At 40.8% G+C, this 19,204-nt stretch overlaps 1 protein-coding gene across 10 annotated transcripts in view; it reads left to right on the top strand.

Annotated features, from left to right (window-relative positions):
• The window catches only part of RAP1GDS1 (Rap1 GTPase-GDP dissociation stimulator 1), a 219,318-nt gene that overhangs the window by 185,472 nt on the left and 14,642 nt on the right, over positions 1-19,204 (top strand). For all 10 annotated transcript variants that reach the window (XM_078148758.1, XM_078148757.1, XM_078148762.1 and 7 more), the window contains 6 exons: positions 2,409-2,552; positions 2,743-2,874; positions 3,995-4,129; positions 6,514-6,639; positions 7,447-7,586; positions 18,345-18,471. In XM_078148758.1, coding sequence (XP_078004884.1) covers positions 2,409-2,552; positions 2,743-2,874; positions 3,995-4,129; positions 6,514-6,639; positions 7,447-7,586; positions 18,345-18,471 — 804 coding nt within the window. The remainder of the gene's footprint in view (positions 1-2,408; positions 2,553-2,742; positions 2,875-3,994; positions 4,130-6,513; positions 6,640-7,446; positions 7,587-18,344; positions 18,472-19,204) is intronic.

Below are 19,204 nucleotides of genomic sequence, written 5' to 3'. Positions count from 1 at the left end.
CCTTCTCTGATGGTAACAGGCCAGAGCTGACCAGGTCAGGCTCATTCTTGAGGCTCAATCTTATAAGAAAAGAGACACTTGGAGTCCATATCACAATTAATGAAAAGGAGGCCTACTTAGCCATTGGAAAGAAAGGCCTTTCATGTATGTAGTCTAGGACTGGCTGAGCAGAGGCTTCCCTGCCTGCCCACTGGTCTGCATTCAAGCCTCAGGGCCCAGCTGGGACTCCCCATGGCTTTTTGTACTCAGGTGACAGGCCCAAGTCCCCTAAGCCTGTTCAATCTGGAAGAGAGTTTCAGTGTCTTTTCAAAAAAAAAAAAAGTGGCCCATCCCCCATCTCCAGGGGGCTGCGACAGATGTCCTATCACCACACCAATCCATCTTCCATTGCTCTAGTAATCATCCTGAGGGCACGTCTCTGACGATGTCATTCTTCTTTTTAGGAAGCTTCAGGGATTTTATTTTGTCTCTAGAGTAAAATTCAAACTCCACTTGAAGCCCTTTACAATCTGGTTCTAACTTTTCTAGGCTGATGACGTCTTGTCCTCCCGCATGCACCCTCTGATCCGTACGCAGCATTCCCTCTCCTGCCTTCATACCTTTGTCCCTGCTGGTCCACCATGTCTAAAACACTCTTCCTCCTCACCTCTGACTCTTGGGACTCTTCCAACTTTCAAAGCTCAGCTTAAGATGCCTTCTCTGATTGCCACAGTGGTAAATGCCTACCCTGAAGTCGCTTCGAATTTGTTATGTATCTTGTATTTACTTACCTGTGAATGTGTTGTGTGTCTCATCCTCCCCAGTCCAATGTCAGTCAGTAAACATTCATTAAGCCCCATCCTATGTGCCAGGCATCGTGTTAAGCATTAGGGATATAAAGAAAGGTGAAAGACAAGTGTAGCCTCTCAGAGAGCTCACTGTCTAATGGAGGAGACAATATACCCACAGCTATGTGCGAACAAACCACAGACAGGATAAACTGGAGGGAAGGCCCTCCTATGTCTGTGGACCGTGTGGCTTGTATATTTACATACCTGTGGCCTAGTAGAGGCCTGGCACACATGAGGTGCTACGTGAATGTTTGTTGGGATTGTGTGGGTTGTTCTAAGTTGAATTTTACAGATAGCTATTTCCCTTTCATAGTTTCTTTAAAACATATGAAAAAGTGCAAAATTGTGTTCGGTAGCTACTTTAATGTGTGTTCTTTGTTATTCTACTCTGCGTAAAATGATTTTAAGGAATTAAATTATCCTTTTGAAAACCATGAGTGTTTTCAACCTGTGTCATAATCTCTGAATAATAGAGGTAAATCATTACATGTATACGACCCTGGAAAAAAAAGATTGATTAGGGATGTTGAGTCACATTGAGGTGAGATAGGAATATACCCACGTTTTTTAAAGGGAAACATGTTCAGGAGTTTTGCTGTTATTTCCTGATCTTCTTGGAGTTCTTTAACTCTATTAAGTAGGCTCATCATCAAAGACATAATTGCTAGACTTTCCTTTTTCTTCCTAAGGCAGCTAGGTGGCACAGTGGATAGAGCTCTGGGCCTGGAGTCAGGAAGACCCGAGTTCAAATCCAGCCTCAGACACATATCAGCTGTGCAACCCTGGGCAAGTCACTCTAACCTCTGTCTGCCTCAATTTCCTCATCTGTAAAATGAGGATGATAATAATAGCACCTGCCACCTAGGATTGTTGTGAGGATAAAATGAGATAATATGTGTAAAACAAACCTTAAGGTGCCATATAAATGCCAGCTATTATTTTTAAATGATTGCTCACGTTAGGGCTCTTACTTCATCTCGACCTCAGACGTGCAGCCCTCCCCCCCTTCACCTTTGAAGTCTCTGGTCTCCTTCAGACTTGGCTCACACCCTCTTCCATGCAAGGCCTCTGCTCTTCCCCACCATCTTCGGGTGGCTCCCCCCAACCCACTTGCCAAGGCTACCTGGTGTTGGATTTGTGTATTTCTAATATCTACCCACATAAGTCCATGTTCACTTCCCCATTAGAGTGGAAGCTTCTTGAAGGTACGGACTGTTGCACCTTTAGCTTCACATCCCCAACCCCTTGCACAGTACCTGTCATGTAAGACCTAGCATGCATGCAGCACTCGGAGTGTTGCAAATCATTTTATATGTTACCTCATTTGAGCCTTCCCACAGCCCTTTGAGGAAGGTGCTGTTATTAGCCCCATCTCACAAATGAGGAAACCAAGGAACAGAGAGGCTAAGTGCCCTGCCCAGGATCACACAGCTAGTTAGTGTCTGAGACAGAATTTGAACTCGGGTCTTCCTGACTCAAAGTCCAGCACTCTATCCACTGCACTCCTTCACTAGCTGGCTGCCATAGGCCCTTTGTGGGTGTTTATGGACTAACTGATGGACTCATCATGTTCCTCAGATGCTATTAAGTTGCAGCTGGTCGAAGCAGGCCTGGTAGAATGCCTCCTTGAGATTGTTCAACAGACCGTGGACAGTGAGAGAGAAGAGGATATTGCTGAGCTCAAGACGGCCTCTGATCTGATGGTTCTGCTCCTTCTCGGAGGTGAGTGGCAAGACGCGCTTTCCATGCCCTCTGGAGAAGACGCGTTCTTCTGATAGCTGTACTTGCTTTTCCTTCAATGGTATTTATTAAACATACCTCCGCTCATTCTGGTCTCTGCAGAAATTTTGATAGTCTCTGAGATATCCATTAAAACTAACTGCTTTCCGCTTGTTGAATTGTATGTACGCAGATGAGTCCATGCAGAAATTGTTTGAAGGAGGAAAAGGCAGCGTATTCCAAAGGGTCCTGTCTTGGGTTCCTTCCAATAACCATCAGTTACAGCTTGCGGGAGCTTTGGCTATTGCGAATTTTGCCAGGAATGGTGAGTTGATCGATTCTTTTTTTTTTTTTTAAACTCCCACTTGTCGACATGAAATTTGACACTCTTCAGGAAAGACTCAACATTTCTATGCGCTGTTTGAAAATCCCTGACTTTCCCTGGGGAGCCAGGATATTAAGCAGACTTCTCCATATCCCGAGGCCACACTAGATAGATGGTTTGCCTTTTTCACTGTAAAAGACTGTCTGATTTAGGGGAAATACTCCTTTGGCTTATGCTTTTCATTCAGATTTGGGAGCCCCAATACTCAGAGTGGAATCATCTTTCAGATGTTAAACGCTAAGATTTGCAAATCGCCTGAATCCAAGTATTGTGTTCAATGTATATAACTCGGTTCCTTTTCTTGGACCTATCCAGCCAGTTCTCTGACTTGGGTACTATTTAGCAATAGCTTAGAGGTACCAGATATTTATGCTTATTTCTAAGATTAATAATAATAATAGCTAACATTTATATAGTGCTTTAAGGATTGCAAAGCACTTGAAAATGCTACCTTATTTTATCCTCACAACCACCCTGGGAAGTAGGTGCTATTGTTATGCTCATTTTTTTTTTTCAGCCAAAGACAAGGTTTATTAAAGATCCGCCATATTGGCCAGACTCTTAAGGAATCTGAACACCTGTGAACTATTGGCTGGATTGTAAAAATCTGAGCAGTGGCTAGATTTTAAGAATCCAAGCAGTGGCTAGATTTTAAGAATCTAAGCCTATTATACTCATTTTACAGATGAGGTAGCTGAGGTAGATAGGTTAAATAACTTGCCCAGGACCACACTTCTCCTAAGTATCCAAGGCAGCTTTGAACTCGGTCTTCCTGACTCCAGGTCTAGCACCCTGTTGACTGCATCAGCTAGCTGCCCAAGGACCTGTTAGACTTGTCACAAGTCTGGTTTTTTTATGCTATATATAGGAAATTCAGGGGGAGCGGGGAGGTTCACTGCTGGTTTTATTCCAGGTAAGTGGTATGATAAGTGGTAGGTGATATATTCCATTTTTACTTCCCTACTTTTAGGGGAAACTTTGATTATAAATGTGTTCTTAATAGTAGGTTATATGAACTTCACTGAGATAGGAAACAGTATAACCCTTTCATTTTCTTCAGATGGAAATTGCATCCACATGGTAGAGAATGGAATTGTGCAAAAACTTATGGACTTGTTAGACAGGCATGTGGAAGACGGAAATGTCACTGTTCAGCATGCAGCCCTGAGTGCCCTCCGAAACCTGGCAATACCAGGTAGGCATCAGGTTTGAGAATATCTTTGCAAAGAAATTGCTGTTTGTGGTTGATTGACCCACCTACCTAGAGAACATGCTTATTGCTATCCTTACTATGTGCATGAGGAACTTGGGGTATTAATGTCAAGGGACTTCCCTCAGACCACAGAACACAAGGAAGGGTGCTGGCCAGGCTTCTGTTGCAAGCCCCATACCTCCTCCCAGGGAATCTGTCCTTCCAAAGACCTCAGTCCGCCATCTTGGGTTATTGTTGACTCTTCTGCCTCATTCACTGTTCCCACCCCACACAATCAGATGTCCAGTGTTGTGTTGGTTCTAGCTCCACGGCATCCCTTCTGTCCACTTACATGACCACCTTCCTCCTCACCTCCTAATTGTCTCCCTACTTCCTGTTTCTCTTCTTTTCGGTCTCTCCTCCACATTGCTCCCAAAATAATCTTCCTAGAGCAGAGTTCTGACTGTGTTACTCATCTGCTCAGTCTTTAGTGGCCCCCTGTCCTACAGGATAAAGTGGAATCTCTTATTTAAAGCCCTTCACAGTCTACTCCTCACCTACCTTTTCAGCTATATTTTATAATACTTAAAATAATAAATATTTTCTAATACTTTATACTATAATACTTTGAATCAATACTTTATAATATAATGTAAACATATTTTATAATACTTATAATAATATTTTCTAATACTTTATACTATAATACTTTGAATCAATATTTTTTAATATAATAATATTTTATAATACTCCCTTTCTCACACCCTACATGCTAGCTAAACATGCTTCCTGTAGCTAGCGCCTCGAATCAGCCTTCTACCCCCCACACTCATGCCTACCCACAAGTTGTCTGCCAAGATGCCCCCTTCACCTCAGACTCCTTGGGATTTTTCATTTCCTTCAAGGCACAGGCCAAGTGCCAATGAGAGACCTCATGATTCACCCCAGTTATTAATACTTCTTCCCTCTTCAGATCACCTTGCATTTACTTCTCTGTGTACATGCCATCTCTGTCCCAGGAAGATGTGAGCTCCTTCAGGGCATGGCCTGTTTTGTTTTTCTCTTTGTACCCACTTGATAAATGTGTATTGAGTTGAATTATACAAATGCTTTACCCTGATATTGTGCTTTTGTTGTAAGCTAGGGTAGCATCACACAGAGACAGGAACCAGGGGAAGGCTATATTTGTTTCCTGCAGGATTTATTCTTTGATAGTATCCTTAGCTGAAGAAAAATAGAAGAAAATTGGCACCCAGCCTTTGAAAATCTCCATGAGTCCTTGAGAGCAATCAGGCTTTCAGGGCCATCGGGCCACCAAAGCAGGGGCAAACTGGCTCAAGGAGGATGATAATGGGTGACGTGAAGCTCATGTGTTCATCATTGGAGGGTAGCCTCTGTCCTTCCAACCTGGACTAGATAGGAAGATCTAATCTCAAGAAAAGAAACAAGAAATCAAGGAGAAAAAAAAATCACTGCAGAGCTGTCCTTTGGAATTAAAGGATTTCTAGCTACCAAGTTTGAGTTTTAAACTTATTTGCTTTTAAATTTCTGCATGAATTAATCTGGATGTGAATGAGTCCACATGAACTTGCAGTTCTGTGACTTTAGTTTGTACAAGGTTTTTTGGTGTGGGTGTGGGTATGTATACACATGTGGTTGATTTCATTGGTGCCTCCTGGTGAGGAAACTCCCTCCATCAATGCAAATTGGCAACTATTGTTTTTTTAAAACTTTACATTTCATTGTTATTGTGAACTTAATCATCAACAAATAGAAACATTCCAAAAAAAAACAAAGAACCAAAAAAAGAGGATTATGTACAAACCCATGAGCTTCTGTTAGGTGCATTTTTTAAAAAAAGTATATATTAAATCAAACAGTAACAAAACTGCCCAGTTAGTGTCTCCTTCTGAACTTTTCTTCTATGTATTTTCTAGTGTTACATTGAGGCTTTCTTTCTCTGCTTCTCTGATCATTATCCACTAAGTCATTCCCCGTCAGCTAGAAGCCTTCCCCTGTAACAAATAACTGTAGTCCAGCAAACAATATTCTCCCTCTCTGAAAAGGTAGGTCTTGATTTGCCTTTCTAGTCTGTCATCTCTCTGCCAAGAAGCAAAAAGCATGTTTCCTCCTTGGTAACAGCAGCAACTTTTCTACAGACAGTTTATAGTCGTGGAGAGTTTCTTGGGGGACTGAGAGGGGAAGTGATTTGCCCAAAATAGTTGTTTTTTTTTAAAGTGTGCTTCATTATTTTAAATCCTGGAAAAGCACCCAGACTATCTCTGGAAGTGAAAGTATGATAATGTATTAGTCATGTAGAATCCAAATTCCATTTTTATTAAAAGGCATTTTTTAAAAAATTTTTATTTTGTTTTTTCTCTTTCTAGTTGTAAATAAAGCTAAGATGTTGTCAGCTGGTGTTGCAGAAGCAGTACTGAAATTCCTCAAATCTGAGATGCCTCCTGTGCAGTTCAAACTCCTGGGAACATTAAGAATGTTAATAGATGCACAAGGTAAAAATAATTTTCAACCTAAATAGCTCTTTGTGGCCTAATGATCTCTTACTATGGCTTCTAATTGAAAAATGAATTTTATTCTGTATTCACACTTATAAAAAGAATTGAGGTAAATGTACCAAATGAAATATTAAAGACAGCTGTCTTAAATCAACTCCACATGCTTGAATATAAGTTGCTTTGCCTTGGACATTCCCAACAATTGTAGTGAGCTGTTAAAATCAAGCTCTATTCAGTATTTACTTAATTCTTTTATGTAGCCGTTAATCCATCAGATATTCATTATAAGCAAGTCAGGAAAATGCCCATCTTTTTTATTCTTTTCCACGTCATTTTTTACTCTGTTTTCCTTTCTACCTCCATTAAATAGTCTAAGACTTGATAAACTTCCTAAACTGTTATTGAAAACACAATAAACAGCTTTCTTTTTGCAAAGGCCAACCTTGGTGCACCCCTTAGTGATGTACATTGCCTGTAATACTTTGAAATGTAGAATTAAATTAATAAAACATTTCCTTAATAGAGTCCTTTTTGCCTCCCTCAATACTAAAGGTACTAAAGGGCCACGAGTTTTACCCAGAAGAGGTTGGAGGTGTCAGCTGTTAATCATTTGCATTATAGGGTACAATATTTTGGAGGAGATCAAATAACCCAGTTGGTTTAAGTGTTCTGAGGTCTCATTTTCATGGACTGTTTTTGCATTGTAAGTCTGTGCTTTCTTCCAGCCTCATGATATTTGCAGATTGTTTCAGCTGAATCCCTGACGCTCTTCTGCCCTTTGTACTCTGCCTTTTTTCCCTGTAGTAGAAGCTGCTGAACAGTTGGGGAAAAATGTAAAATTAGTCCAGCGTTTGGTGGAATGGTGTGAAGCCAAAGATCATGCTGGCGTCATGGGGGAGTCAAACAGACTCCTCTCTGCCCTCATCCGACACAGCAAATCAAAAGTAAGTTTTAAGGGAGGGGCTGTGAAGACTTTGGGGGAGTCTAGTACCTGCCAGACCAGCCTGTTCCCACACAGGCAGTGTCAGAGAAGGCAGAATTCAGTTCCTGACATTTGTCAAATGCCTAAGGTTTAAATGGTCATCCATAACTACTTCTGCTCCAGACAAAAAGATGAAAGAATGAGGCTCTTTCTGATCATTCTGTGACAGAATGGCTTCGGTATTTCATCTGTCAGGTGTCTAATGCTGTCATCCCAATACCTTTCTTTAGGGCTCGGTTTAAAAAAAAAATGGCAGCTGGTAAGGCACTGCCCATATTACCTTACATGTCATCATTGTATGCTGTGACTTATTATAATTTCCCTCACACTAACCAAAAAGCAGTGTTAAGGGGGGGGGGACTGGCAAACATTTGTTCATCGTAGACACATTTGGAAATGGCAAAATGCAGGCAAAAGAGGATGGGCCATTCCATGTGGGTTTCTTAGCTCTTTCTTTTTTGTTTCACACGCTTTCTAAATCTTCCTTTTTTTGGTTCTTTCCTTGCTGTTAGCACTTTCTAGAATAAAGGCAAGGGAAGAAAGATAGTCTCAACTCAAATCCACCAAGTGTTGTTACTTGTCAGCAGCTCTAGGAAAAGAGTCAGCAAAGGATGTTGAAACTAAAGACTGATTTGAGGTTTGGGGCACATCAGTGAATGTTATCTTTCATTCTGTCAATCAGCCATGTACTTACTAATGTGCTGTGGTGCATGGGAGATGCAAGAAATACCACGTGATCTCTTCCAGGCAGCCCCATTGAGGGATAAAGGAACTGCAGGAAGCATCTAGAAAAAAGCCCGTGAAAATGAGTTATTGGGACTTTGCTGTCGCTTGGTAGCATTAAGTTTGAAAGATGCAACATCCAAGCTGGTCTTCACCCGTCTCTGTGTGTGTGCGTGTGTGTGTGCGTGTGTGTGTGTGCGTGCGTGTGTGTGTGCGTGTGTGTGTGCATGTGTGTGTGCATGCGTGTGTGTGTGGGGGGGTACCTTTCTCACTCACCCTTGTTATTGATCATAGCTTGCCAATAGTATTTGTTTTCCTCCTAGACTTACACTTAACTGTTCCTTTCTACCACATTTTGAATCCTGTCTTGAAGCCAGACTCGAGTTCACCAGGTTTCAAGATTGTTTGATATCATTGTCTCCATCTGTTATGGTTTCTCTCTGTCTCGGCCACACAGACGGCTTATACGCTGTACTTAAGCTATTAGAATAAATTAAAGGGACAGCCTTAATTTGCCTTTCTAGTGTGGCTAATTAGTTAGGAAATTCAGTTCTGTCTCTGCCTCATTCAGTGGAGAACAGAGAAAGTAACTACATAGGCTATACCTTACCAAGAGTGTAATAAGCCTGATGACCACTCTGTCCTCCTTCTACCTTTCCTTGCCAAATAAAGTAGTCTAGATCTGATGATAATGATCATCAGTCCAAAAACACTTGATCGTTTATGTGATGCCACCACTTTTGTATCTCTTGTCTAACTCCAGCACTGTTTTTTTTTGATCCCCACTCTTTTACAAAAACACTTTTTAAAATATTTTTATTTTTTTCCTTAATTACATGTAAAAGTAATTTTAACCTTTGTTTTTTAAGTTTTAAGTTCCAAATTCTATCTGTCCCTCCTTCTCTCTCCTGCTCCATGAGATGGTAAGCAATCTAATATAGGTTATACATGTGCAATCATGTAAAACATATTTCCATATTAGTCATTTTGTGGAATAAAACTCAAGCCAAAAAAAAGAAAGAAAGAAAGAGAGAAAGAGAGAAAGAAAGAAAGAAAGAAAGAAAGATAGAAAGATAGTATGCTTTGGTCTGTATTCAGACTCCATCAGTTCTTTCTCTGGAGGTGGATAGCATTTTCATCATGATCCTTTCAGAATTGTCTTGGATCATTGTATTGCTGAGAATAGCTAAGTCGTTCACAGCTGTTCATCATACAATGTTGATGTTACTGTGTACAATGTTCTCCTGGTTCTGCTCACTTCACTGTATGTCAGTTCGTTATCAGTCTTTCTAGGTTTTTCTGAAATCATTCTGCTCATCATTTCTTATAGCACAATAGTGGTATTCCATTATAATCATATACCGCAACTTGTCGGCCATTCCCCAATTGAAGGCCATCCTCTTATCTTCCATTTCTTAGCTACCACAGAAAGAGCTGTTATGAATATTTACAAAAACAGCTCTCGGGCTTCATCATCCCTAGCCCTTTGACCAACCCCCTCTTCCTTGGTGTTCTCTTCTCTCCTGGCTTCCATGGCAACATATTCTCCTGATTCCTGTTACCTCTGTCTTCCCTGAGGTTCTTTCTTCAGTCCTGTATTCTCTCTGTACTCTGTCCCTTAACCATCTGATCCTTTTCCATAGCTTCAATGATTGTGTGTGTTTGTGTGTATACACCTTAGAACTCTGGATGAGGAGTCAAATCAGGAGGACATGGAGTGACCTCCCCATCCATATGGGCCAAGAATGAGTGTGCTCAGTTCTACAGCTCTACACTCTGTGTACCTGGATGTATTAGCTTAGTGACCCCAGGCTGCACAAGGTCATTTTCTAAGATTATAAGCTAGAAAGAAGGTGCCGCTCTTCTTTGGACAAAAAAGTTCATAACCATAATTATTTACAATATTTTAGCTGTGAAAAAGATAACCGCTAGAGTCAATTCTAACCATCACTTCTTCTCTTGACTTCTCACTTCTTAAAGTCTCAGCCTTCATTTCACTCAGGATCCCAATTCTAGTCTCTTCTCAAGGATTCTCTGCTCATGTGTTAACTAGATAAAAGGTTAAACTGAGTTTCCTCAGGAAATGAGGTCTTCCCCTCAGTCCTCTTGCAATCTCCCTCCAGCCATGACAGAAAGACAGTCTCTTCACAGATGACAGTTAAGACTCCTTACAAAGACTCCTTACTGCTCCTACAAAGAGCAGTAAAAAGCTTGGCTTTCCATAGGCTCCTCATTGATCAAGATTAAAACTCACACATCCTCACCAGCTCCTCAGGAAATGCATTTAAACTGAGGATGCATGGCTAGGCGGCGATCTTTATTGCAGATCTTATATATACCGACTCATCTCCCAGACTTCCCTCTTACTGTCGAGAGTGCCACCATCCTTTCTCCCAGCCCCGGTGGGTTCTTACATCCTCACTCTCCTTCACCGCACATATGCCATCTGTTGCCAAAACCTTGTCATTTCTATCTCCACATCTCTATCCCTCTCTCTCTACTCCCACTGACACTTAGGCTCTCATCACTTCTTCCTTTCAAAGCAGTAAACACTTATTAAGTGCTTACTTTGTGCACTGCTCTGTGCTAAGCACTGGGGATATAATTAAGAAAAAGGGACAGTCCCTCCCCTCAAGGAGCTTACAATCTAATACACACAAAAGGAAGCTGGAAAACCCCAGGGGCACAGAGGGGGTGGTGTTCCATGGAGTGGAAGCCAAGCAGAGCTGCTGATGGAGAATGGAGTTACCAGCGAGGAGGTGAGCCCTCTATAAAAGAAGGCTTTGGGAGGAATTTAGTGCTTTGCCTTCCAGTTGGAGAGAAAAGGAAGCTGAGGGTGAATGAGGAAACTCGGACCTGAGGCCATCTTCATGGTGATAGGGAGAAGGGGGGATGTTGTTCCATGGTGTGGAAGCCAAGCGCAGTTGCCGAGGAGGAACCCCTCTTTCCTCTCCAGTCTATCCTCTGTACAGCTGCCAAAGTGACTTCCTTAAATGTGGGTTTCATCATGTCACTCCCCTATTTAAAAACTAGGGTGGCTCCATATTGACTCTGAGATCAAATATTATTTCATCTTTTTTCTAATTACCACTTTTGAATGTGCTTTATAGTATACATAATTATTAGCAGAGTAGTACATGTATATAATTTATAAATAAGCAAATATATACATATAACAAGTACATGCTAAGACATTTTTTGCTGTTAGGGATATGTGATCAAAAAAGTTTGGAGACTATTGGTGTGTGGAGTCATGCTTGATGTAAGATGTGAACTAGATTGAATTCAACAAACTCAGCTTAATTTAACCCCTGTTATAAGCTTACTAGGTGCTGGGTATACAAATATGAAATAAGATGTAATAAATACCTGACCTCAAGGACCTTACTTCCTGCAGGTGGGGAAGTGGTAGATCAGATGTATATATAAATGACTGGTGGAAGAATCATAACATCATAGATTTAGAGCTGAAAGGCAATTGAGTCCAGCTCCCCCATCTTACAGATGAGACATCCAAAGCAAAGAGAGATGGAGTGACTTGACCTCAGCTCTTCCTGACGCCAGGTCCAGGGGTCTGTCCATGATATCTCCTAGGTGCCTTTAGAAGAGTATCCTAAGTGCAAAGGAGAATTTCAGAATACAGTGAGGAATTTGAGAAGGGAGGGGTTGCTTTCAACGGGGGTTTCAAGGAAGGCTTAACAGAGGAGGCAGCACCAGGGTCAGCCCTTGAAGGATTTCAGGAAGATGGAGTGGGTGAAAGGAAGGATGATAGGCTTGTCTGGGGTTAGTGGGGAGAGGAGACGTGAACAAAGGTGCACAGATGGGAGAAGGCAGGCTGAGAACTGAAGATGGAAGCAGGCCAGCTTTGCTAGAACCTAGACTAACTTAGACTATGTGCTATATTATGCTGGAAAGGAAAGTTAGAGCCAGGCTGTGGAGGTCTTTGCCAAGGAAAAGTTTTTAACCACACTTGGTAGGCCGTAGAAAGCCCATGGAAGTGTAGCAGATTACAAGTGTTATTTGGAAAGAAGCTTGAAGGACAGACCAGAGGGAGGGAGACCATTGAAGGAGATGTTAGGACAATAGGGGAGGCAGGACATAGGTAATGAGGTAGGTAGGTGAGGGCAATAGTGCTTGGGGTGGAAAAAGGGATGAATATGAGAAATATGGGGATAGAATTGATAGGTCTTCATAACTGATTGGATATAGAGCGTGAGGGAGAGGAGTCAAAGATGACTCCAGTGCCATGAATCTTCATGACTGAGAAGATGGTGGTGCTATTCACAGAAATGGAGAAAAGTTAAGGGGGAGGAAGGTTTGGTGGGGAAAACAACCTGCAATTGAAAATGAAACTACCAGTATGGAAAATTCTGAATTGCCCAGGCACTGAGACCCAGGGTCACAATCCAGCATGTATCAGAGGCAGGGCCCAAACCCAGCTCCTCTTCATGCCACCCACAGCCAGACCTCTGCCTACTGTGCTGCACTGACTCTCATTATCATCAATGCCAATCATTAAAGAAGGAAATGTTTGCACTTCTCTCTAAGTGAGCCTGTATATGTAACTCAGTTGATGAACACTGTCTCCCCTTCATTTTCCTACAATGATACAACTGACAGTGAAGTGGAAATAACTGAGCACTTTCCAGACCTGGCCAAAGGAAGTCAACATGTACCTGGCCCCTTTCCTCATTTAGGTAACTCACCCAGTTCCTCCTGTAGGTTAGTACCCTCCTCCCCATGGAATACGTGCTCCTGAATGATCACCACGCCTTAGAAAGGTCCATTTTCTCATTTGCTTTAAGCAGGGTTCCACAGTAATAAAGGAATATGATTCAATAAAATAGGTCTGACGCCACAAAACCAAAAAATGATGACTCGTTTTCAAATTCCTGTTTCTAATTAAATTCAAAATGTTTTTTGGCCTACAAAGTCCCTATTCAGCTGCAAGGTGTCAGTGAGGCTTCATTTTCATTCAGTTGTGTGTACCAGCAAGTGTGTGGTTATCCAGGAAGGTTTTAGGGTTCCAGAATCAGTCAGGATATATTAGGTTTTCTTCCTCTGCACATGGTATACTACTTAATACCATTGCTGAGCTTTTGAAGATTGGTTGTCCTGAACTTTTATCTCTTCTAATGAGTTATGATCTGTATTAAGAACAGAAATGCTTTCCCCTTCATCTTTATTTGTCTCTGGCTGTCATGGCACCATATTTTACTGAAAAGACATGAGAAGCAGAAATCAAACTCTCAAGCTTTAATACTCAAGCTCTGTTAAATTATGTACATCCCAAGAACTAGTGAATTGTATATATGTGCAGTCAGCCAGCTTTCCATTATCTGCATACCGATCACCTACATTTGGGCTGATTTACAGCAATTCTTGCTTTCAATTTCTTGTTTATCTAATCACATTTACTGTAGCCCAGCAAGAAAGATGTTTTGGTCTAGCAAGTGGCTGTTGGCCTGCACCAGAGGAAAGGTACCCTTGTGTGTGTGCTGAGCTCTCCTGCTAAGGTGTGGGGATGGTCAGGCCCTCCCATTTCCAAAGATTGTATGGCAGTGAAAAAATTGTGCCCCCTTTGCAGGGAAATAAAGTAACACACACTGCAGCATCTTCGGTTCTGCTGTTATTTAGTGATAATCACAAGGATACATGGCCATTACTCTAAGATGAGATAGGGGTCCTCCTCATCCCCCAGTTTGTGTCTTTAAATTTTATTGATGTTTTGTTTTTCCATTACAAATATTTACAGATTATTCTCACTTTGTGAGAGACCTCTTGTAACAAAGTAAAACGATTAATATAATGACCTCATCTGATCATACTGGCAACATTTTACACCTGTAGCACTGCCCCCACCTCTTTTTTAAAAAAAAAAAATCAGAAGTCTATTTTCTCTCCCCATATGTAGTGCTGTATGCTGTTGAGAAGAAAAAAAGAAAGAAATTTCTCATAAGAAATATGCATAGTCAAACAAAAAAAAATCCCTCAATGGCTTTGTGCAAAAATATGTATCTCATTCCACCCCCTAAATCCATCACCTCCCAGAAGTGGATTGCCTGTTTATTTCATCATCAGTCCTCTGGAATCTTGGTCGTTGTACTGATCATCATTCTTAAAGCTTTCAGAGTTGTTTGTTTTTAAGATGATATTGTATAAATTGTTCTCCTGGTTTTTCTCCCTTCACTGTGCATCGGTTCATATAAGTCTTTCCACATCTTTTTTTTTTTTTTGCTTTTAGGCAATTGGGGTTAAGTGACTTGCCCAGGGTCACACAGCTAGTAAGTGTCAAGTGTTTGGTCTGAGGCCGGAATTGAACTCAGGTCCTCCTGACTTCAGGGCCGGTGCTCTATCCACTGTGCCACCTAGCTGCCCCCACATCTTTTTTAAATCATCTATCTCCTCCTTTTTTATAGCACAGTTCTACTATATCACATTCATATACCACAGCTTATTCAGCCATTCCTCCATTGAAGGACATTCCATTAGTTTCCAATATTTTGTCGCCATAAAAGGAGCTGCTAGAAATATTTTTGTACAGAAAGGACCTTCTCTTTTCTTTGATTCCTTTGGGGTATATAGGCTTCACAGTGGTATAGCTGGGTCAAAGGACAAACATAGTTTAGTCACTTTCTGTGTATAATTCCAAATTGCTTTCCAGAATGGTTGATTGTACATATCCACACGTCCACCATCAGTACATCAATGTGCCTGTTTTCCCGTAGTAGTTAAGTCCTCATAATAGCTAAGCTCTATTAAATTATGTACATCCCAAGAACTAGTGAATTGTTTATATGTGCAGCCAGCCAGCTTTCCCTTATCTGCATGCAGACAGATCACCTACATTTGGGCTGATTTACAGCAATTCTTGCTTTCAATTTCTTATTTATCTAATCACATTTACTATAGCCTTCAGCACTTTCCATGTTCGGTTTTTTGTTGTTTTTTCCACTCTGGTGAGTGTGTCGTAGAATCTCAGAATGGCTTTAATTTGCATTTCTCTGATTAATAGTGACTTGTTTGACTTTTGCAGGGGGCATGTCTCCCAGCTCTGTGTCAGGCAATGCTGAGTATACTGCAGAGACTGACTTGGTCTCTGAGTGGCTCTGAGGTATTATCTTCATTACCTTGCTTTCAAGATCTTAGCCTTAAAACTGTGGGCATCGTTAATTAAGTGAAAAAGTGAAAAGGGAGCTGACTCAGCTTGTGATTAGTCTTGCAAGCTATCATAGTGAGGAAATCATGGAGGGAGATAACTTCTACATAATTTTGCCGGTATTATACGTATGCTATGGCTCTGTAGGCAGGAGACAGAGAAAACCCCTTACACAGTTTACTTTGTCAGTGTATGTGCTATTTAATGCAAAAGTTTTTAGTTTTCTTTGGGGCTGCCTGTCTATACAGGGCTAGACTCTTGCAGCTGTATTGCACATAGGATGAAAATTCACAGCAGACTTAACAATAACACATTTGGTTTGTGGTTTACCTTCCTTACCCTATGGTACAATGTAAAACTCTACAGGATTGTAAGCTCTCTGAGGGCAAATCTTCTATGTCTTTGTGTGCATCTTAGCACACTGGACAGCGCCACACACCGTAAGTACTTGCTAATGAAATTGTAGGGGAATGAGAAAAGAAAAGGGAGGGAAGGCTTTTACTATGCAGATTTGTTATAAGGGCTTTGTTTTTCTTCCCCCCCCCCCCACTCCAGGACAAGATAGGAAGTGGGAAGGAAAGACCAGGAATGAATATTAAGATTTTTTTAATGAAAATTTTAAAGGTTAATTTTTTAAAAATACTAACAACACATACAAATTACCTTCTCCAGTCCAAAGGGAGGAGTCAGGAAACTAATCTTGCTTGGGTGTGTGTTTTCCAATAATCTCAAAATGCAGTACTGTCCGTTTCCAAACCTATAAGGCTCCTTTGTAGATTCTTTCTCCTTTCCCCTGCTCCAAAGACAATACAGGACGTACCACAGATCTTGGAATATGAGACGTGGGCCCAAGAATCTTCCATAGATAATTTGCAGGTAGAGCTTCTCAGAGTTGTCTTTGTCTTGATTTTCTTTTTCACTGACTTCCTTTATAATTCCCATGCTTTACTTACAAATTTAAAGATTTCAGTATCATGGTTTCAACTAAATGAACTTGTCATTGGTGATGCAGTACCTTGGGATACTTCCTTTTCATCAGAAATTAACATTTTCTCAGCTTACCAAAGAGACTGACAAGGGAAAAGACTTAATGTGGAAGAATTATTTCAATACTGGGATTTTTCAGGCTTAGCCAAGGCATTTTTATGGCTTGTGTGCACAAGGGGGAAATCGGATCGTGGGTGTGCCAGAAGGTTTTACAGTCGTGTTATTCTTCCCCTGTAGTCCCCCCAAATAGTATATAGCTGGACACTTCATAGTCTTACCTCTGGACTGAGAAGACCAAGGATAAATTCAGAGTGATGCAGAGTCAAACAATGACTAGGCGGTGATATAATGCTGGGAGAGGGAAGTACAGAGTTAGGAAGTGGATGAAGGTATTATGACACAGAGGATCTAAATGTGATTAGAATATTCTGTGACCCAGCATTGCAAGCAGGGAAGGTGCTTTTGATTGGCTTCCCCAGGGACATCATTCTTTCCCATAGGAACATATTTCCCTGTGGTTTCTTCATGGCGGCAATGCCCAGTCTAGGCATTTACAATAATGTCAGTCTCTCTAGAAACATGACTAAGATAGGCCTTGGCTTGTGCTTCCACCCTTAGGTCTTAGAATAGAACTGCAACGGAACCTCTTGAATGTGGACTCTCCCAATTTGGAAGTTGGGATCTTTTGCCATGCATGCACGTTGGAGTGGAGTTTATTTTTTATTTAGGAAGAGCAGATTTGCTCATTAAGTAGTGTAAACAAAATGGAGATGTATTTAAATGACCAAAGAACAAACAGTTTTTAGAACATTAGTACAGATGAGGGAAAGTAGCAAGATGCTGCAATAGAAAGATTGTTGGGTTTGGAATCAGAGGATGTGGGTTCAGAGCCCATCTTTATCATTTGTTAACTATGTGACCTTGGCCAGATCACTTCACAGCCCTCAGCCTCAGTTTTCTTATCTGTAAAATGAGGGGTTTCGCCTCCATGACCTCTTAGACCGCTTCTACCTCCAAAGCTGTGATCTTGTGAGTCTTTTTGTTATAAACTATAAGTCTTATCATTAAATAAGCCTATTGGAAGGTACTCATAATTATTTTAATTAATGAAAAATATTTGAAAGTAATACTTCATATCTTTCAATTTATTCCATAATTTAGACTTTTTTATTGAGTCGCATTTACTTCCAATTGGTAGTTTTTTCTCTAGTAAACAAATAAAACCCTGAAAAATCTCTCTGAGTTGAGGGTAAAATAATGAGTAGTAGAAGAAACAAATATGGCCCCTCTGTAATGCTGTGTTGTGGGTTTCATATATTTGTAGCCCCGGGAGAAGTAGAAAAGTTGGATATGTTTTAGTTCAAGTACACAGTTATATTTCAGATACACATGATATACTTTATGACAAAAGTCACTAAATAAGAGACCATTTACCCAGAATCACTTGAAATAAAGCTAGGTGGACCCACTGACTTTTGTTCCGCAGTTCATTCCATGGTTGATCAAAAGGAAAATTAAAGTTTGGACCAGCAGCCATATTTATTTATTGGCTTGGTATTTTGGATATGTCCATTGCTTAAAATGAATGCTTGACATAAGTGCTTCTTGAAGTAAGATTTTACTTTTCCATTTAAGTAATTTAAGTTGTCATATCTGATAAATTTATTTATAGCTTAAAAAGCCTTTTCCTTTCCCCCAGTAATTTTTTTTAAATGGTTAAATGTAATGATTCATACTGGACCCTGTCAAAGAACCATTCAACTAAACAATAAATTGACTGATTATAATGTAATTTATTTCTTCTTGATGTAAATCTTTTTAATATTGCTGTGGCTTTTTTTTTAATTTTAGGATGTAATTAAAACCATTGTGCAGAATGGTGGCATAAAGCATCTAGTAACCATGGCAACTAGTGAACATGTAATAATGCAGAATGAAGCCCTTGTTGCGTTGGCGCTAATAGCAGCTTTAGAATTAGGTAAGTACGCCAGTGACAAATTCTTTTCCTTCCATCGGTTTCTCAAATCAAGGGTGGACTAAAGGTGGGACCTTTGCTGACATGTCTGAACCAAGATGTCTGTGTTTAAGAAAAATTATTTTACGTGGGTTGACCTTGAGGCATTAACGAATACTTTGTAAGGACAGTCATCCCTCCAGTCCCAAGCTCTTCCATTTCCCCATCTTCTTTGTTAGAAGGTGTAAAAGATGTTGTCAGATGGCTGTGTCTCCATCACTGCTTTGATCTCTCTGCCTTCTAACCCTGTCCAAAAAAAGGAGATAGAAGTGATCTGGCACGATCAGGGCTCCCAACTACCTGTCTACGCCAAAGAGCTTTCTTATTGTTCTGTACACGATATATACAACTTTATTAAAACCATTAACAATCTGTGCAACAAAGATGAACTCAAGCAAATGAATCGTCTTTGTTTTTGAAAGAGGGAGAGGGATTCAGAGACCTCCAGCAGATAGCTGCCTCGATTGCTTTACTTTCTTCTCCATGGCAAGTAGTCCATGTAGACATTTGAAATCTATAAACGAAATGCTTTCCCCCCCAAAGACAAGCATTGAGGCATAAGCGAATTGGCTGATACTACTTTCTCACCCACATCCCCCACCTTCACTCCCAAGGCATACATGGCAGACCAGCTGTGTTCTGAGAAGACCACAGGCTGGCAATGGCAAGGAACCCCTAGAGCTCCTGGGGGAGAGAA

Source organism: Phascolarctos cinereus, unplaced genomic scaffold (genome assembly GCF_003287225.1).
Source record: "Phascolarctos cinereus isolate Bilbo 61053 unplaced genomic scaffold, phaCin_HiC Scaffold_9;HRSCAF=440, whole genome shotgun sequence".
Taxonomy (NCBI): Eukaryota; Metazoa; Chordata; class Mammalia; order Diprotodontia; family Phascolarctidae; genus Phascolarctos; species Phascolarctos cinereus.
The sequence above is the reverse complement of the archived record's forward strand: the minus strand, read 5'-3'. Positions and strand labels throughout refer to the sequence as shown.